This window comes from Penaeus vannamei, chromosome 3 (genome assembly GCF_042767895.1).
Source record: "Penaeus vannamei isolate JL-2024 chromosome 3, ASM4276789v1, whole genome shotgun sequence".
Classification (NCBI taxonomy): Eukaryota; Metazoa; Arthropoda; class Malacostraca; order Decapoda; family Penaeidae; genus Penaeus; species Penaeus vannamei.
Window position 1 is genome coordinate 52356754 of NC_091551.1, and position 19156 is coordinate 52375909.

General features: G+C 40.6%; 2 protein-coding genes across 3 annotated transcripts in view; one reads left to right on the plus strand and one right to left on the minus strand.

The window, feature by feature from the left end:
- The window catches only part of Epp (Ecdysteroid phosphate phosphatase), a gene marked incomplete at its 5' end in the record, with an annotated part of 19368 nt that extends 15923 nt beyond the window's left edge, over window positions 1-3445 (plus strand). The window contains 1 exon segment of the mRNA XM_027383350.2: window positions 1-3445. This exon segment is cut by the window's left edge and continues 809 nt beyond it.
- LOC113830143 (cadherin-87A) overlaps window positions 2143-19156 on the minus strand; it is a 33948-nt gene continuing 16934 nt past the window's right edge. For both annotated transcript variants that reach the window (XM_070116828.1, XM_070116835.1), the window contains exons 9-35: window positions 18581-18802; window positions 17748-17850; window positions 16437-16526; window positions 15716-15998; window positions 15097-15283; window positions 14596-14715; window positions 13977-14146; window positions 13450-13557; window positions 12629-12813; window positions 11871-12001; window positions 11179-11334; window positions 10630-10754; window positions 10340-10447; window positions 9971-10126; window positions 9656-9772; window positions 9195-9381; window positions 8846-9072; window positions 8557-8683; window positions 8116-8291; window positions 7744-7864; window positions 7504-7592; window positions 6927-7022; window positions 6600-6748; window positions 6131-6347; window positions 5589-5776; window positions 5274-5388; window positions 2143-5017 (exon numbers count right to left, since the gene is read on the minus strand). In XM_070116828.1, coding sequence (XP_069972929.1) covers window positions 4631-5017; window positions 5274-5388; window positions 5589-5776; window positions 6131-6347; window positions 6600-6748; window positions 6927-7022; window positions 7504-7592; window positions 7744-7864; window positions 8116-8291; window positions 8557-8683; window positions 8846-9072; window positions 9195-9381; window positions 9656-9772; window positions 9971-10126; window positions 10340-10447; window positions 10630-10754; window positions 11179-11334; window positions 11871-12001; window positions 12629-12813; window positions 13450-13557; window positions 13977-14146; window positions 14596-14715; window positions 15097-15283; window positions 15716-15998; window positions 16437-16526; window positions 17748-17850; window positions 18581-18802 — 4340 coding nt within the window. In that variant the 3' untranslated portion in view covers window positions 2143-4630. The remainder of the gene's footprint in view (window positions 5018-5273; window positions 5389-5588; window positions 5777-6130; window positions 6348-6599; window positions 6749-6926; window positions 7023-7503; window positions 7593-7743; window positions 7865-8115; window positions 8292-8556; window positions 8684-8845; window positions 9073-9194; window positions 9382-9655; window positions 9773-9970; window positions 10127-10339; window positions 10448-10629; window positions 10755-11178; window positions 11335-11870; window positions 12002-12628; window positions 12814-13449; window positions 13558-13976; window positions 14147-14595; window positions 14716-15096; window positions 15284-15715; window positions 15999-16436; window positions 16527-17747; window positions 17851-18580; window positions 18803-19156) is intronic.

A 19156-nucleotide genomic window follows, 5' to 3' on the forward strand; every position in this document is an offset into this window, starting at 1 on the left:
CCTTCTCATATGGCATATAGTACAAACAGGCTTAGAAAGGGACCAAGAGGATTGTATAAACCACTCTGAAGGAATTGCTCATTTGCCATTGAATATAGTCTTAACACAGCTGTACACTTGACAAAGAAGAAGTCTTGAATGGTAAGGAACTGAATATGCATGTTTGATGTTTTATGCTCAAGGCTGAGGATATAAGTATTTCATCTTATTAAGGTTGAAGACACACTGCATTCCAAAATATAATGCTGATGTACATTTAGGTTTCATTCACCTAGTCACTCATGCTTGTAAAATAACATTACTTTGGCACCAGACTGGAAACTTTGCAACATGTGGCTAAAATCAGAGTTTCTCACTTGAAGTATGAGCAAAAATGTTGAGAATATGATAAAGATTATCTTAAGCCTGACCATCTCAAAATTTATTGTTTTAGACCAAATTTAAATAACTGATGTTATTATTAGGAAAGCGAGTGTATGTGCTGCACTAGTGCACAAGATTCAAGTTCCTGAAGAATGGTGACAAAGGAAATGTATAGCAGAACTTTTTAATCTCCCATAGCCACAAGTATTTAACTGCTTTAACCACAAAAATTCTTACACACAAAACAGCTTCTCATTTTGCAGACTCTCCAGCTTAGGCTTCATGTCAAGAGTTTTGGCATAAGAATGCAAAGGATGTAGCTTGCAGCTTCTCCACAGGATAGCTGAATAACATTTTAAAATAAGTAATGTAATTTTTTTGCCAGGAATTTTGTTGAATTTCTTTTGTTTTCATTTGAATGAATATAACTAATTCTGTTGCATGCTATCGTTGTTTTATGTTTTGTAATTCAAGTTCAATAATTTTAACAAATACTGGATAATCATTACCAATTCTTTTTAAGTGTTGAGATATATATTTTTAATATTCACTTATTATAGATATTGAGGGATCTTACATAGGCCAAAAACTCCCTCTGTACTTCTGAAATTGGCTTGCCAGTTGAGAGACAAAACCTGTAATTCAGGAATAGTTAAGCTTGTAGTGTTTTTTATCATTTAAAGTGTATGATGTTGCCCTCAGAAAAGGTGATTGTCACAGAAGCTAATTTAGCCAAATTTTTCAGCTATCTTTCACCCTACTGTTTGTGAACTAGGAGAAATGAGAACACTATAAACAAGTGAATGAACCAAAAGCAAAATGTTCCTTTAGACATGACTGATCATCTGTCATTAACATGATGGCTCTGATGAAAAGTAACATTATTAATCAGTACACGGATCAAGGGCATTAATATACCTTTATTCAGAATTTTCTTTCATTGATTGTTGTTTTTAAGTTAGATATTTTATTTCACTCTATGCATGTTTTCATTTTATGAGTAGTATTCTAGAAAAGAGAGTTAAGAGATCTTTATTGTCATGGTTTTTATCATGTAGGTCATAGGTCACCTGACAGAATATTTAAGCAGACTTTTAGAAATTGTTGTCAGGATAGCTCATCAGGAGTATATGGATTATGTATAGCCACCTAAATCACATATTTTTTTATATCTGCTTGTGATTCTTCTTTCCCCATCCCACTCCCCTTTCTGTCCCCTTTAACCCCTAAAGGACAAAATTGGCAATTGTTGTTCTCAGGTATGTGTGAACACTGGGTGAACACTGCAGAAGGCATCTCCCCAAACAATTCCAAATTATTCATATTAGAAGTATATGAATTAGAATAATTTCAGGTCAAGTAATTGTGTATGAAAGAAGACAGAGAACAAATTGCGTTTTTTTCTATTGTGTGGGCACATGTAGCTCTAAACTCTGTGATACTTCAGGGGTTAAAACATTTTATTTTCCTCAGCCAATATTCAAAGTTTTAGTGTATTTGTACATACTTGAGTAGACTCTGCCCAGTGATAGTGAGAGAAAGACATGCGAGTCTGTAGCCTCACCCACCGCACCTTACCACCGATGGTTTGTGATTTTTATTACATTTGATTGTTGATGATTAGAATGATGATAACTTAGGATAATTTGAATAAACTTTTTATGTAATGAGTTATAGTGTATTTTGAAATACAGTGATTTATGATGAATAAGTGTGCTCTCTTATTGGAGAATTTTTGATGCAAGAAATTTATGATGACTTTATTTCATCAGGAGGCTATTTTTGTTTTTTCTTTTTTTTTAAGATGTTGCCATTGTTACACTTTCGATTGTATGATGTAGTTGTATCATTAGGTGTACATTTTTTTCTTTTTGTCTTTCAATTGAAAACCTAGAAGACTGGAATGAAGGTACTCGAGTTCCTTTATTGGTGTCATCTTGCTTTCAAACCAGTTGTGGAAAAACTTTCTGCACTAAATGTATGATCATTTGCATGTGTCTGTGAAATGTGTTGTTGTATTCCCATAGGAAATCCTTTGTCTGGCTGACCTGTTTGGCCTTTAATGAGCCAAATATTTTGTGCGTCTATTCCAGTTGGTCAATCATATTTGCAGTTTTTACCTTTATTATAAGGGTTAATGTGATCTTTGCCTTATATTTGTCCTAGGAGCGTTAATTATGGCAAAAGATGGGTAGCTTAGAGTAGCATGAATAGAGCATAACTCTTAGCTGAGTATTTGAATTGGGAAAATGAGATACTGTAGGGCAGAATGTGTAGATAATTGATTGTTGTGTGTTGAATGGTTACTAAAGAGAACATTTCAAAAAGATGTAGAAAGAGAATGTGTAAACATTGGCTTTAATCAGTATTCACTAGATTAAAAACAAAAATGGAAAAAAATGTACTGTTGTGTCCCAGATGACACCTTTAATCAGAATTCTTTAGCGCTAATGAGCATGTGAGTAACTGCTTGTTGTGCAACTTGCTTTCCTTCGATAGTAAACATGGAGAGTTCATTTTTATTTTCTAGTCACCTGTTACCACAGTATAGATTTAGCTCCTATGATCCTCTGTTGCAGATCATATTCAGATTCCTTTGTCTTTCTCATTTGCTTTTTTTTTTCTTCCATTTTTCATTTGAAATGACTTGGCTTCTTATTCCCACCAAAGTATTTCATGTTGAAATGTCATGGATATTTCACTAGTGATTATTGTCACAAACTGTATATAATATTTTACATCCTGAGTGATGAGTGAGCAGACAATTCATTCACTCTTTTCTAGCTTGGTTACGGATGCTTTGAGAGTCAAAGTGTACAGTTATTCTGGTTTCTGTGTTTACTGAAACCCCCAAGTTGGAATGCTGATTCAAGTAATGGCCATTTTTGCACTTTCTTGACTTAGTGATACTTCAGCAAAAGTATTAGTATTTATGAAAAGCAAGACATCTGTGAGGGACATCCCAGTGAATTCGACCATCAGATTGATATCCGTTAAGGCCTACAATGACAATGTTAACAATGTAGAAATACTCTAGCCATCTATGTAAATGATGAAGAAATGAATATTACGGTGCTTTAAATACTTTGTTTGACTTGCCTTTTAGTTTGGTTCATCATTGCAAATGCAGCAAAACACACAGTTATTTACCTATACTAAAGTATGCATATTATCCTCTCTTAAGTTAGAAGAATTGTGGTTGATGCTATTATTTCAATAAGAATTACATTTTTTTATGTTCTACAAGGTAATTCTTCACCAGCACATTAATTTCTCAACTTCATGAACTGATTATTTTTACATAAAAATCAGTTACCATACATAAAACAAAATGTAAAAGAAATAAAAAAGTTAAGTTTCTCCAGAATTATCTTGTGACTATACTATAATAGGCAAACAAATACAAGGTGAATAACCATCTCAACAATTAATTTAAGTGTTATATTGCTTACTTCTAAACATCAGCACTGCAAATAATTTCAGTGTTATATATTTACATTTCCATTCATAAAAAAGTAATTAATAGCCTTGAGAATGTACTCTCTGTTCAAAAAAGACATTCTGGTTTTGGATATTACATACCATAGCTCTGATTCCATTACAGAAGAGACTGATAAGTTCACAGTTACTGCACTTTATACTTATTTGAGTGCACATAGTCAGCATTTGCTCCAGTCTGCAAGTGATCTGGAATTTCTTATCGTGACCAACCTTGCAGGATAATGAAAGGGTGAAAATGAAAAAAATATAATTTTTTTGGTTTATTCTAAAATATAATTGTTTCATAATCTAAAGTAAATGCTTAGATCTGTATTTAGAGCAAAATCTAACATACCCATTCAAAACATCTATCAAATAGTATTACTAATATAGTGTATAAGTTATGTACACATAATTACAAGTTCACTTACTTGTACAAGCGCCTGTTATATCAAATGACAGTTGCGAATGTTTACAGAAAAAGACTTGTCAAATACTGCTGAAACCCAATCACACCTTTTATACCGGAATGAAAATATTTGGCAAATTCCCCTTCTGTTAAAATTCCTAATTCCTAATATTTCAACAATATAATTTAACAACGGGAGGCATAAATTACGCATGGTACCAATTAGAGGACGTTAAATACTTTCCCAGTTGATTTTGCACTTTCCCGTATCATTTCGAGACCATTCTTATTGTCAGCTCCCTGAACTCGCACAAGAAGGCACATGATGTATTGCAGGACTTATTGTACATTGCACCTTATACCAGGACGAAGCTTAAGCTACCGCTGGGCGCTTCTATATGACACTGTGTCGAGGGGAAGCCCGCGCTCTTGCCACTCATACGACCGAGGAGGCTCCGAGCTCAGCATGGAGGGCGGAGGCATGACAGGGCCATGAGGTCCCCCTGGGTGCGACGGCCCCGGGGGCGGAGGCCCTGGAGGTAGCATGACGATGGAACCTGGAGGGAGAACTGGCGCTGCTGGAGGAGGACTCTCCAGTAACCTCATGTGCTGCTGGTGTCGCTTGAGGCGTCTTCGGTAGCGGGAGTAAAGGCAGCACACGGAGCAGGCGGCGATAGTGCCTCCGACGCCGATGAAGGCCGCGATCACCAACACCCACACCTCCACCCAGTCTGCTTGGCGAGACTCGCGCCGGGGAACGCACCGCTGCGGAAAACAATGGCGTTTACAGTTGCTGCAATGCTCAAGAGAATGGGACAGGTAGACAGATTGCCGGATAAACAGATGGGCAGATAGTCATTGTGTTGTTGCTAATTTATTAATTTTTGAGTATGATTCATGGTTGGTTTCATCACTGAAAGTACTTAAGGTGTATTTTGATTTCAGGCTGCACAGCAAATATTTTACACACTGTTGCCCTAAGAGAAATAAAACTAATTTGACAAGAAAGGATAAGACTAACCTCAACCTTTTTGACCGTAAATTTCCCAAAGACTTTTTCCAACGCCGAGTTATCTGAAGGGTCAAGTAACTCTTTTGTTTCGCGCATGTTGCGACCAACCAGCTGGAAGCACGACCTGGAGAAAAAAATTGTCCTTATGATAAATGCAATCAAGTGTGGAAAAAAATTTGTACATGGTAAAATAAGGATTACTGTCATGCTCATCACATCTCAACAATAAAAATATTTTGAAATTTACAACGTAATCCAAATAAGTATGAACCTAATAAAAATTATTTCGAATTTCAAATGACCTCTGGCTCTGCCTCCACTCACCCCGTGCTGGAGAAATCAATAGCACCATTGGCATCGGTATAATAAGTAGTGTCGTAAATGTTCAAAGACGAGTTCACAAACAACACATTCTCGACCTCTTTCTTGAAGGTGTTCAGCTGACGTCGCACCTCCCCGGGCGTTACACCGAACACGAAGCGCAGAAGATCACTGTCTCGCAACACGTAGATCTGGAATGAATTACGTCATCGTTATTTTGTAATAATATTTATAAAGGGAGGATCATGAATGAAGGCCACGTGGTTCAGTATCTAATCTCGGTCGGAAAATGTGTGGTGAACGTATAGAATATTAGAGAGCTAGTGTGCAGTATTGTCTAAAAAAATCTTGTGGCCACAAGCTTTTAAACATTATAACGCAGCAAAAGGTCTATTTGACATACTTAACTGCCATTCATTTCTGATCAACTTCACTGATACTGCCTTATTCAAAAGGGTATCACTAATCAACACGAGATGTAACACAATATGAATAAATTAAACAAATGAATAACAGAAAATAAAACATCTTACAACGATACCCACCATGACCTGAGCAACCGCAGGGTCATCAGTAGGAGACGATAAAGCGGTAATGAACAGAGTGAAGATCCCGTGAGCGTAGCGGGTGAGAGGGGCGTTGGTCCTCAGCACACCGGATGATTCCTCGAGCAAGAAGACTCCTGTGGCATTTACCTCCTCTTCGGGAAGAAGCTCGACAGTGTCTTCGATGTGGGAGAAGCTGATGTTGTGTATGGCGTACCTGGGGGCAAATGCGTATTTTGTTTAAAAGGCTGTAGGCTTCTGATCATCAGCGAAACTGAAGTGTTGGGTTAACCCTGGGATTTAGGAGTTCAGGATATATTTTCACCCTTCCATTTTGGGCAGTCGGATACACTTTCTATGTGAATTTCCAAGTACCCGTAACTGACAAGGCATTCTGAATAGTTACAACGCCCTTGTCGACCTGTAAAACGCACAGCCATTTAAACTTACGGCACCATTTTGCACAAACCTGATAGGCAGCGCGGTCGGGTCCTTGTCCTCCGCCTCCAGCTTCACCACCTCCGTCTGCAGCGCCGCGTCCACCCGCACTCCTGTGGTAATGACGTCCTTCGCGAACGCTGGTTTATTGTCGTCGAGGTCAGTCACGAGAACGCGAACCTTGAACGGACACAAGCGTGAAAAAAGAACATTAACACAGGACGATATGATAAGTATTTGTTGGCAGAAAGGTGATTTCCACATTGTATGAAAGGAATTTCCATAAATTTGGTGTCTTTTTCAATTCTTTTATCATTTCTTGTTTTCTTTATATTTATTTATTTTTTATTATTATTACCTGCATCATAGCGGGATCAGTAGGGTCGTATGCCTTCCTCGCGGGCATCCGACGTCCGTACTTTCCACACAGCAGCGTCAAGGTCACTGACCCCACCTAGGAAGACAAAGAGATGAAAGATATTTTCCTTACAGAGAAGAATATGTATTCTCATACCTATATATACATATATTTGGCCTAATTTTATATATTGCATATACATGGCATGCAGTTTTACAAACGTGCACACGCAAGAATAAAATAATAATTTGTAAAACATCAGTGTGAATCAGGGGCGTCCTAAGCTATCGACCACCTAGGCAGTGTGCGAGGGGCCAGAGCACCAGGGAAGCTAAGCTGCACTGGCTTTTTAATTCCATATCTTTTACGTTATTCTTCAAATGATCTTTTTTGCTAAAGTCACAGGTCAGTGTCATCCCGCGACGGTGAGAATTTCGCGTAATGAAAGCATAGATTCTATGGGAATTTCACAGTACCAAGGGTTGTATCTACCTCATTTACATGCCTTTCTCTAGCTATGCTGAGTTACCGACATACAGATAATGATTTTGTGACTTGAGACGTGTGAATGACTCACCTTTTCCCTGTCGATGCGACCTTTTACATAGATAATCCCTCTGTTATCCGACGTCCGGTTGATGCCGAAAAGACCGTCAGTATTTCCGTCTGCAATGTAAAACCGACATTAGTTGCTTTTCTTCTGTTCCTCACAACTATCCCCCCCTTCCCTTTTATCTGCAGGTATCGACGTGTTAATCGCCCGTTCCTCTACATTCCCTCTCTCCGTTGCTCTTTCTTTCTTCCGCTCCTTCCTTACCGGTAATCTGGTAGTTGATGAGGGAATTTTCGCCGACGTCGCCATCGCGCGCTTCTACGTAGGCGACTTCGGTGTCCAGAGCGGCCTCCTCTTCCACCTGGACGTCCATCGGCTTCTCACCCTGTGGAGTAAAGGTGGTTAATTAAGGTGGTGGTAGATGGGTTTATCATTAACTCTCACTCACATGACCTCTAAATATCATTTTGACAAGAAACAGAACCTCTTATTTCCAAACCATTTCATCCATTTACAGTTAGATTAATAAAGATGATCGCAAAGGCACAGCAAAGAATTCATACACACACTTTACATCATTAACCAAATATCTGGCTCCATTATACTTAGCATGGCGAGACACCTTAGGCAACTTACCGGAAGCTTAACAAAGGCTGGCAGGTTGTCGTCGGCATCGGTAATGTTGATGACCAGGAGTCGCGAAGCCAGCTGAGGAGGACGACCCAGATCTTGTGCAACGACCACCACGGTATATTGGGCTCGCTGCTCTCTGTCCAGCGCTACACGGGTCGTTATGATGCCCGTCGTCGGATCTTGAGGTGGTAGACGGAAAAAGTGAGCTCAATGCTGAAGTTTTATATAAATTTCCTCTGTTGAGAAGCTCATGCAGTGCATATGGTGTATGTATGCCTATTCAATGTACTTTAGAAAACACTCTGCCTATTCACCTATTCACTTATCTCTCATTTTACTTCTATTACTTATCTAACCACGTGTATCCTAATGTGTCAGCACATCTAGAGCTAGTATGAGAGAGAAAGAGAATAACAGTTGCATCGAAAGCTGAAAATGTCTCACCGATCTCAAAGACGCCGTTGTCGCTGCCGTCGTCGAGGAAGGAATAGACGATCTTGCCGTTGGGCGTGTTGGGGTCGTCGGGGTCTTCGGCCTGCACCTGGAACACGGCCGTCCCGATCTTCGAGTTCTGGAAAAGGAAGGGCACCGTTTTAATCACTTTTGCTTTTTAAAATCTGATACTCATTTTGCCTTTTGTGTGATTCTGCGAAATTATATGGAAAATATACACTTAGGGATCATCGCCAGATTACCTAATCTGAAAGAAAAAAATCGATAGATTCTCTCGTACCTCCATGACACTCGCTCCTTCATTGGGGCGTGGCTTAACGAACGTCGGGACGCCGTCATTGGTGGAGACGTCACCAATGAGGACGCGAATCGTGGCCTCCGAGTAGAGCTGCGGACTGCCTTGATCCAGGGCCCGTACGGTCAGCTCGTAGTGCTCGTTACGACCCTTCCCGCTGAGGGGCGCTGCTACGGACAACACTCCGCTCTCGGGGTCCAGGAAGAACAGACCTGAAGGAGATGTACGATTTTTTGTATATCCCATTAACATATTCATAAACAAATTAAGCAACAACCCCTTGAAATCACCCTCATAGACGCGAGTTCCGCCATTCCCCAGCGAGCAAACTCACCATCGACTTCGCCCTGGAGCTCCGGCAGCTGGTAGCGGACGAGGCCGTTGATGCCGAGGTCGGGGTCGGTCGCGAGGACGTTGGTGACCGGACTCCCCACCGGCGTGTTCTCGGGCACCACCGCCGTGTACGACGACTCGCTCCACACCGGGGACGCGTCGTTCACGTCGGTCAGCTCGATCTCGACCTGGAGGGGAACAGGGAGGGGGAATTTCATGGCTTGAGGGTCTGGTGTGTTCGGAGGTGTTTGTGCGGTCATTGCGGTGTTCAAGAATAACTTAATACTGCCTTATCACTTATTAATACTTCGTCATATGGTGAAGAATACTCATGCAAAGCTTTAGTGATTTTTGGACTAGTAACACACTTTCTTTAATATTCTTATACTATTCTGGTTTAAGTTCGTATATCTTAAACAAAGAAGATTTACAAAACAAGGCAAACGCGCTAACAACACTTACAATAACTGTGGTTTTACGTTGGTTAATGCCGCCCATCGGGGTGTCGTGGGCAGTCACTTCGAGGGTGATGGTGGGCGTGGACTCGCGGTCTAACTGGGCGCCTCGAGCCACGCGAATCTGTCCGAGTGGAGAACTTCCTTGAGGCGAGTTCCAGTGTGAGGCTGAACTGCTACTCAAACGCGAGTGCAAGCGTCTTTCTCTTCTTCCCCTCTACTCTATCTATGTATATAAATGACATTCTTTCTCAAGGAAACCCCAAGTTGTATCCATGACCTGCCTGCTTTATGAATTCACAAATCTCCACGAGCCACCCACCTCGCCCGTAGTCTCATTGACGACGAACATGAGCGCCCCTTCGCCGCCCAGCGTGTACGTGACCTGGCCGTGCTCCTCCGTGTCCGCGTCCGTCGCCGTCACCGTCAGCACCGTCTTGGGCCAGCGCGCGTCTTCGGAGAGGCGGGCGTGGTACTCCTGTAGGAGGGAGGATGTCGTTAGAGAGGAAAATTCTTTCAAAGGGAGCTGTCTACATTGGGCGAAGAGGAAGAGAAATATCCACTTCGCTTTAAAAAGAGATACGACAGAATTCTTTGAGGATTAAGCATCCACACCAACATTAAAAGAATGGCGGAGAACATTTTAAAGGTCAGCTATCCATAGTACTTAAAAAATGAGGAATATACTTACATTTTCCGTAAAGATGGGGCTGTTATCGTTGACGTCCTCAATATTGACAGTCACAGTCGCTTCGCTGGAACGATCGCCCGCTATGGCCAGCACCTGCAGGGACGTCGTCTGAAAGGGAAAACAAAACAATTGTTTACTTTCGACTTTTTCAAAATAATCCACTCCCCTAATACTCTACACAAAACTTAAAACCCAAGAAAATAAATAGAAAGAAAACAAAAAGAAAAACATACGACAATCAAGCTCAAGCAACAAAAAAACATCAATTTTTCAAAGATGTGCGCCCTAACCTTGGTGGTCGAGGCCTCGTAGTCCAGCCGAGAGTTCAGTGTGACTTGGCCGGTGATCGGAGCCACCAGGAACATGTCTACGGGGTCGGAGCCGGACACTTTCTCGTAGCGCCGGACCGGTTGACCTACGGACGAGGAGATGAAGGTGAAACGATAGATAAGAGAAGATAAACCGAGACGAAAGGATAAATACGAGAAAGTGAATGCAAGATGAGACGAGATGATGAGTGGAAGGTGGAACGAGAAGATGAATGAAAGATGAGACGAGACGATGAATATGAGAAGGTAAAAGCGAAAGGGAAATGCAGTATGATAGCTATTAGGCGAAATGATAAAAGGAAGATGACAGATGATGATAATGATGATGATGATAAGGATAAGGATGGTGATGATAATGATAAGGATAAGGATGGTGATGATAATGATAACGATAACGATAATGATAATGATGGTGACGATGACGACGACGATTATCACATAAACAAAATTAACAAAACCAAAATCACCAACAACGAAAATGCCCTGACACCGCATCTCACGCCCACCCACCTGTCACGGGGTCCTTGGCGGTGACGGAGAACACGACGGACCCCAGCTCCTGCTCCTCCTTGACCGTGACCTCCAGCTGGGGTCGCGCGGGGGTCCAGGGCGGGGCGAAGATGGGGTTCTGGTCACTGAAGGCTTGCACGTACATGGTTACCTCAGCTGGGAGACGCCAAGGTGAAAGGAATAAAAATATTTATCATTATTATTGTTATTTTTTTTTTTTTTGGGGGGGGGGCGATTTTGTTAAAATTACGGGAACACTAATTTTTTGCTATTTTAGAAATGTATATTCTTATTTGTTCATATAAAAAAAAATAGTTTTTTATATTTGGTTGGGGGAAGGAGGGCGTTACAAAGGAACACTGACGATATTTTTTATTCTGTTACGTTTTCTTTTGATTTAATGGTTTATCAATCTATCTTCTTATGTGTTAGTTTACTGATCAGTTGCGAATAACATAACTAATATTAATATAAGTACTTAATACGCATCATCGGTAAAAATAACGATTAAACAAAATAACCATTAAACAAAAAGACAAACCCAAAAAAAAACAATACCTAAAACCCCACATAAAATAAACCAAAGCCAACAACCACACACAAACAACCCCCCAAAACCACAACCACATACAAACAACCCCCCAAAACCACAACCACATACAAACAACTCCCCAAAAACCACAACCACATACTCGTATCAGTCTGCCCCGGGAAGTCCTCAGTCGCATTGTTATCGGTGACGCTCACGGTGAGAATAATGACCGCGGCGGCGTTGTGGTCGAGGGTTCCCGCCACCGAGATCTCGCCCGTCGTCTCATTCACGCTGTGGGAAGGGCGGTGGGCGGACGTGGGTAAAAGTGGTGAGTGGGATTTGTTATGGATATAGATGGATTGGGAATGATTGAGGTTAAATGTGAGGAGGTTTCTGTTGGTTGGGAATGATTGAGGTTAAATGGGAAGAGGTTTCTGTTGATTGAGGTTATATGTGAGGAGGTTTCTGTTGATTGGGAATGATTGAGGTTAAATGGGATAGCTGTCTTTTCTGTTGGTGGATATTATGTATATATTCTTTTCGTGTTGTTTTCATCCTTAACTGTGTATTTTTATATGCTTATTGTGAAATGGATAAAGAAGCATATTACTTAATGTTGATTATGTTTATATAGAAATTATGTTTCAATATCAAATTCATCTTACACAGAGTAAACTCCGTCTGTTTTTTTCTGAAATCTACGGACAAGAATCATAATAATAATAACAATAACGATAACAACAACAACAACAATAATAACAATAATAATAATAATAATAATTAACAATTATAATAATAATAATAATAATAATAATAATAATAATAATAATAATAATAATAACAACAACAATAATAAAATAATTATAACATCAACACAACTTTTAAACCACCCCAACTAAACCCCACTTCCCCCCCTACCTGAAGGCACCGATATAATCATAGGGCGACGAAGGCACGAGAGCCACGCCCGTCTTGTCCCTCGCCATCACGGGTTCGGTGATTTCGTAAACGAGGTCAGCGCCGAGGTCGGGGTCAACGGCTGATACGGTGACGACCCTTTCTCCGGGCGGGAGGCGCTCGCTCACGTACCGCACGTACGATTCCTGGAACGTAAAGGGTGTGGGTGGTTGTGGTATATGATGGGTGTGAATATGATGTGTGGATGTTTGTCAAAATGCTTATTTGTGGATTTTATATTGATTTTTTTTTTTTTACATACGAGTACCAAAATCCATCAAAATATGTTTATTTGTATATATATTTGTTTTGTATTAAAATTCACCAAAAATGCTTATTTGTATGATTTTGTTTATCATACGAGTACCAAAATTTCACAAAAAATGTTTATTTGCATGATTCTTTTACTTAAGAGTACCAAAATTCACCCAAAAATGCTTATTTGTATTTTGTTACAAGAGTACCAAAATTCAACAAAAAGCTTATTTGTATGATTTTTTTTACAGAGTACCAAAATTCACTCAAAAATGCTTATTTGTATGATGACTTTTTATATACCAACACGAACATTAATCTAAAATACTTATTTGTTAAATCAGTTTTTATAAATTATATACGAGTACCTGACAAGAATTTCTTCATAATCTTGAAATTCAAGCTGCTCCAATAACTCCAACATATATGGACTACTGATTAATGGCATCTTTGAGGAAGAAAAGCTTAATTTGGGGGAAAATTGAAAAAAAAGGGAAAAATGGAATATCACATCGGTATATATTAACCTGATTGAATTTGGGCGGTTTGTTGTTGACGTCAAGAAGGTTAACAATCACGGTGGTCGTTGAGGTCTGTTGAGTCTCTGCCCCGCTGTCTACGGCTGCCACAGTTAGCTGTTAGTAAAAAAAAAAAATAACTTCGCTGTTAGGTATACGTAAAAAAAAAAAAAAAAAAAAAAAAAAAAAAAAAAAGAGAGAAAAAAAAAAAAATATATATATATATATATATATATATATATATATATATATATATATATATATATATATATAGAGAGAGAGAGAGAGAGAGAGAGAGAGAGAGAGAGAGATAGATATATAGATAGATAGATAGATATAGATATATAGATAGATAGATATGTATATAGATAGATATATAGATAGATAGATATGTATATAGATAGATATACACATAAAAAGACCGTTGTAAGGTATACGTAAAAAAATATATAATACAAAAAAAAAAAAAACATATACAAGTCGTAATAACAAGTCATACCATTCACTCCACTATTCTAGCGGCAACCCAAGCTGACCTGATATCTCGGTGTGACGTCACGATCCAGGCTGGCCCCGGATGCCACGGTGATCTCCCCGCTGGTCAGGTTCATCACGAAGTTATCCCTCGCCCCCGCCGTCAGCATGTACGTCACCGCCTCGTCAGGGCCGTCAGGATCACTGGCTGACATCTGTAGCACGACCAAACCTGCGAGGGATGGGAGATAAGCACGGTGTGTGGGAAGAATGTAATTTTATTTTTCTTCTTTCACGTTGTTTTTTATATATTTTTTCTCTCTTCTCTTTGTCTCTTTTTCTCCCTCGTGTCCTCTCTGAGTTTCCCTCTCAATTTCTTTCACGCTCTCATTTCTTGTCTCCATCTGCATCTCCGCCCCCCTCCCCATCTCTCTCTCCTTTTTCTTCCCCGTCTCCCTCTCCCTCTTCCTTTCCTTCCCCCTCCCTTCCTTGTCCCTCTCCCTCTCCTTCCCGTTCCCTCTCCCTCTCCTTTCTTCTTACCCTCACCCCACCCCTCCCTCTCCCTCCCCCTCCCACTCTCATTCTCCCCCACCCTTCCCTCTCCCTCCCTCTCCTTCCCCCTTTTCCTCCCTCTCCCTCCCTCTCCCTCTCCCTCTCCCTCTCCCTCCCACAACCACTCACCAGCCGCAGCATCCTCAGGGACCTCCGCCTCGTACCGCCTCTGCCTGAATCTCGGAGGTCTGTTCGTGTCGCGTCCCACGGTCACGAACACGCGCACGTCACTGTGGCGAGGCGGTTTACCTGGGGGGGGGGGCGAAGGAAAGTTGTTGTTATTATTATATTTGGTTTTGTTATTATTGTTGTTGTTTTTGTTATTATTATCATTATCATTATTATTATTATTGTTATTATCATTATTATTATTGTTTTTGTTATTATTATTATTATTATTATTATCATTATTATTATTATTATTATTATTATTATTGTTTTTGTTATTATTATTATTATTATTATCATTATTGTTTTTATTATTCTTTTTTTTATCATCACTTTTATCATTATCATCATATATATGATCATTAATAAAAGTAAAATTATTTCATTTAAATTCTATTACGACCCTTCTATCAACAACCAACACCAATCCATCAATCCATCCTTCTCTCCCTCCATCCCTACCAACATCCGTGGCCCTGACGGTGAGCGTGTAGGTGGAGGTGGGCGTGTCGATGTAGCTGAGCGGTCGCTGCATCGAGATCTCTCCGCTCACGGGCTCCACGAAGAACGCCTCGTCGGGGGTGTTGCCGTCGTGCAGGGAATAGAACACTTTCCCGCCGCCCTGGGAGTCTCCGTCGGCGTCCGTGGCCTGGGGGAGGGCGCGAGGGGCGGGTTGTTATCACCGTTGTTGTTTGTGTTGTTACTGTTGTTTTTGGTTTTATTATGTTGGGGTTATTTGTTGTTGTTATTTGTGTTACTGTTGTTGTTGTTGGTTTTATTATGTTGGGGTTATTTGTTGTTGTTGTTTGTGTTGTTATTGTTGTTGTTGTTGGTTTTATTATGTTGGGGTTATTTGCTTGGTGTGTGGGTCTGGTTTGTGGATAACTAGGTAAACGAGACTGATTTAACAGTATGGAAACAAATATACGACTATGTATAGATATAAGAACATAATTATGAAGAAAACAAATGCTATATGATAAACAAATTCCAATACAATCTCATAAAAAACAAAACAAAAAACAAGTACTCATAACTGAGTAAACCAAAAAGCCCCTAAAAAAAACGAACGCATTTTCACCTTGACGAAGAGCGGGGGATCGAACGCGGCCGCGCCCTCGTCGACGGTCCTGCGGTACTCCCTCTTGGCGAATTCCGGCGCGTTGTCGTTCTCGTCCAGGACGTCGACGAAGATATTCACCGAGGTGACCTTCCCGCCGCCGTCCGTGGCCGAGTACGTGAGCGAGTAGGTCTTCTGGCGCTCGTAGTCGAGGCAGACGTCGATGCCGCAGTTGGCGATGTAGACGTCGCCCGAACGCTCGTCCACGCGGAACTTCTCGGCGCCGAATCCCTTGAGGGCGTAGCTGCGGGGTGGGGGCGGGGATGGGGGGTAGGGGGGTTAGAGGGGTTTGTTTTTTGGCTTGTGTCTGGTGACTTGTGCTATGTGTATGTGCGTGTATGTTAGGTATGTGTGGAATAAGTGTGGTGTACAAACAATTGTCTATCTACCTATCCATCTCTCTATTTATCTATCTCTCTATCCATCTATCAGTCAATCAACCAATCAGCTTATCTATCTATCCACCTATCTATCTCTCTATCCATCTATCTATCTATCTCTCTATCCATCTATCAATCAATCAACCCATCTGCTTATCTATCTATCCACCTATCTATCTCTCTATCCATCTATCTATCTATCTCTCTATCCATCTATCAATCAATCAACCAATCTGCTTATCTATCTATCTATCTATCTATCCACCTATCTATCTATCTATCTATCTATCTCTCCCTCTCACCTGATCTCCCCGAAGGCACCGGAGTCCGCATCTGTCGCCTTCAGTGTGCTCACGAGTGTTCCGCGGGCCACGCTCTCGCTCACGTTGTACCTGCGACCAGAGAGGTATTATTAGAGTCAATTATTAAAGTTAGTGGAGTGGAAATGGGCGATGTTTGAGAGAAAATGGGTGATGGGGGTGTATGTTTAATGGGTGACGGGGGTGAATTTAGTGGGTGACGGGTGTAAGTTTAGTGGGTGACGAGTATAAATTTAATGGGTGACGGGTGTAAATTTAATGGGTGACGGGTATAATTTTAATGGGTGATGGTTGTTAATTTAATGGGTAATGGATGTTAAGTTAATGGGTGACGGGTGTTAAGTTAATGGGTGACGAGTATAAATTTAATGGGTGACAGGTGTAAGATAAGACGGTTGGTGGATTTAGATTAAATGTATGACGGTTGTAAATCCGACGGAGAAGGGATGTAAATCTAATGGATGACCGGTGTAAATTAACTGGATAACGGATACAAATCTAATGGATTACGGGTGTAAAACAAGTGGATTATATTTTTAAAAGGGTCATGACGGAAGAGGAAATGATTACTTCAACCTTACCCATTAATTTAATTTAGTCAGTCACACTATATTATTAAAGAATACTCATTAAAAAGTATCTCTATCTTTCTTAAGTAAAATAATACGTTTTATAAAGCATATCCATCTTTCTCAAGTAAAAACAAATATACGTCTTAAGAAGCATCTCTATATTTCTGAAGTAGAAAAAAATGATTTTAAAAAGCAACTCTACCTTCCTCAAGTAAAAAAAAAAATACGTTTTAGAAAGCATCTCTATCTGAAGTAAAAAAAAAAATACTTTTAAAAAAGCATCTCTACCTTCCTCAAGTAAAAAAAAAAAACGTTATAAAAAGCATATCTCTCTCTCTCAAGTAAAAAAAAAAAAAAAAAAAGTTATAAAAAGCATCTCTATCTTTTTTAAGTTAAAAAAAAATACTTTTAAAAAAGCATCTCTACCTTCAACTAACAAAAAATACGTTTTAAAAAGCACAACCATCTCTCTCTAGTAAAATAGAAAAAAAAGAAAAAAGGAAAAGAAAAGAAAACACACACACACACACACACACACACACACACACACACACACACACACACACACACACACACACACACACACACACATATATATATATATATATATATATATATATATATATATATATATATATATATATACATATATACACATATATATACGTTTTAAAAAGCCTCTCTACCTTCCTCCAAAAACACGAGACGACCCGACACCGACCTGTAGGAGGGCTGGCGGAATTCTGGCGCGTTGTCGTTGGCGTCGCTCACAGTCACGTTGACGACGGCGGAGGAGACGGGCACGCCGCCCTCGCTCGCCACGACTGCAAGTGGGCGGTCGGTTATTGCGTGGGTATTGCGGGGTTATTGCGGGGTTATTTCATGGTGGGTGGATGGTGATAATTATTACTATTTTCTTTATTTTTATTATTATTTTTTGTTGTTGTTGTGAAAGGGGGTGGTGTATTTCGGGAATTATGGGGTATTTCTGTGGTTATGGAATGCAAATATAAATAGGTACATATTAATAATCACTTGCCAGTTTATAAACATGCATAATTATTCGTTTGTATACATACAAAGACATACACATATAAAGACACACATGCAGGTATAAAACACATGCACAAATAAACACATACATACCTAACTGAACACAAGCACAAGCACAATCACGTAAACACAAAACATATAAAATCACACACATAAACATATAAACACATAAACATACACACACACACACGTAAACATACAAACACACACATAGACATAAAAACCCACACAAACATAAAAACCCACACACATAAACATACGAAACGCACATAAACATAAAAACCCACACACGTAGACATACAAACACACATAAACATAAAACCCCACGCACATACACACACAAACATACAAAGACACACAGACCTACACACACACAAACCCACAAAATCCAACACCCCCAAACCCCCACCCCCCAACGACCCGCCCCCCACCCCGCCCCCCGAACCCCCCAACGACCCCCACCCCGCTCCCCACCCCCCAACGACCCCCAACGACCCCCACCTTTGAAGAGGAACTGCGAGGCGTCGGAGTTCTCGAAGTCCAGCCTGGAGGAGTCGGCCACCTTGATGATGACCGGAGTCCTCCCGACAGCCGATTCCGGGAAGATGGAGAAGACGCCGCGGGAGCCAAAGATGTCTTCGAGGGCGAGGCTGAATCTCGCGTTCTCGCCCACGTCCTTGTCGGTCACCACGAGGTTGAGTCCGGGCAGGGGCGTCCCGTCGGCTGGAGGAGGAGGAGGGAGGAAGGGTGGGTGAGGGGGAGTGGAGGGGGTGGGGTGGGGTGGTAGAGAAGGAGGGAAGGGGGAATGTACGAGGGGGGAGGGGGGGAATGGAGTGTTCATGATGTTCAAAAACTTGGGTGGGGGATATATATTTTAGGTCAGAAAAGTTAGGTGGGGAATAGATATTTTAGGTCTTGGGAAAGTTAGGTGGGGAATAAATATTTTAGGTCTTGGGAAAGTTAGGTGGGGAATAAATATCTTAGGTCGGAAAACAGGTGGAGAATAGATATTTTAGGTCTTGGGAAAGTTAGGTGGGGAATAAATATTTCAGGTCTTATAATCATCTTCCTTGCAGT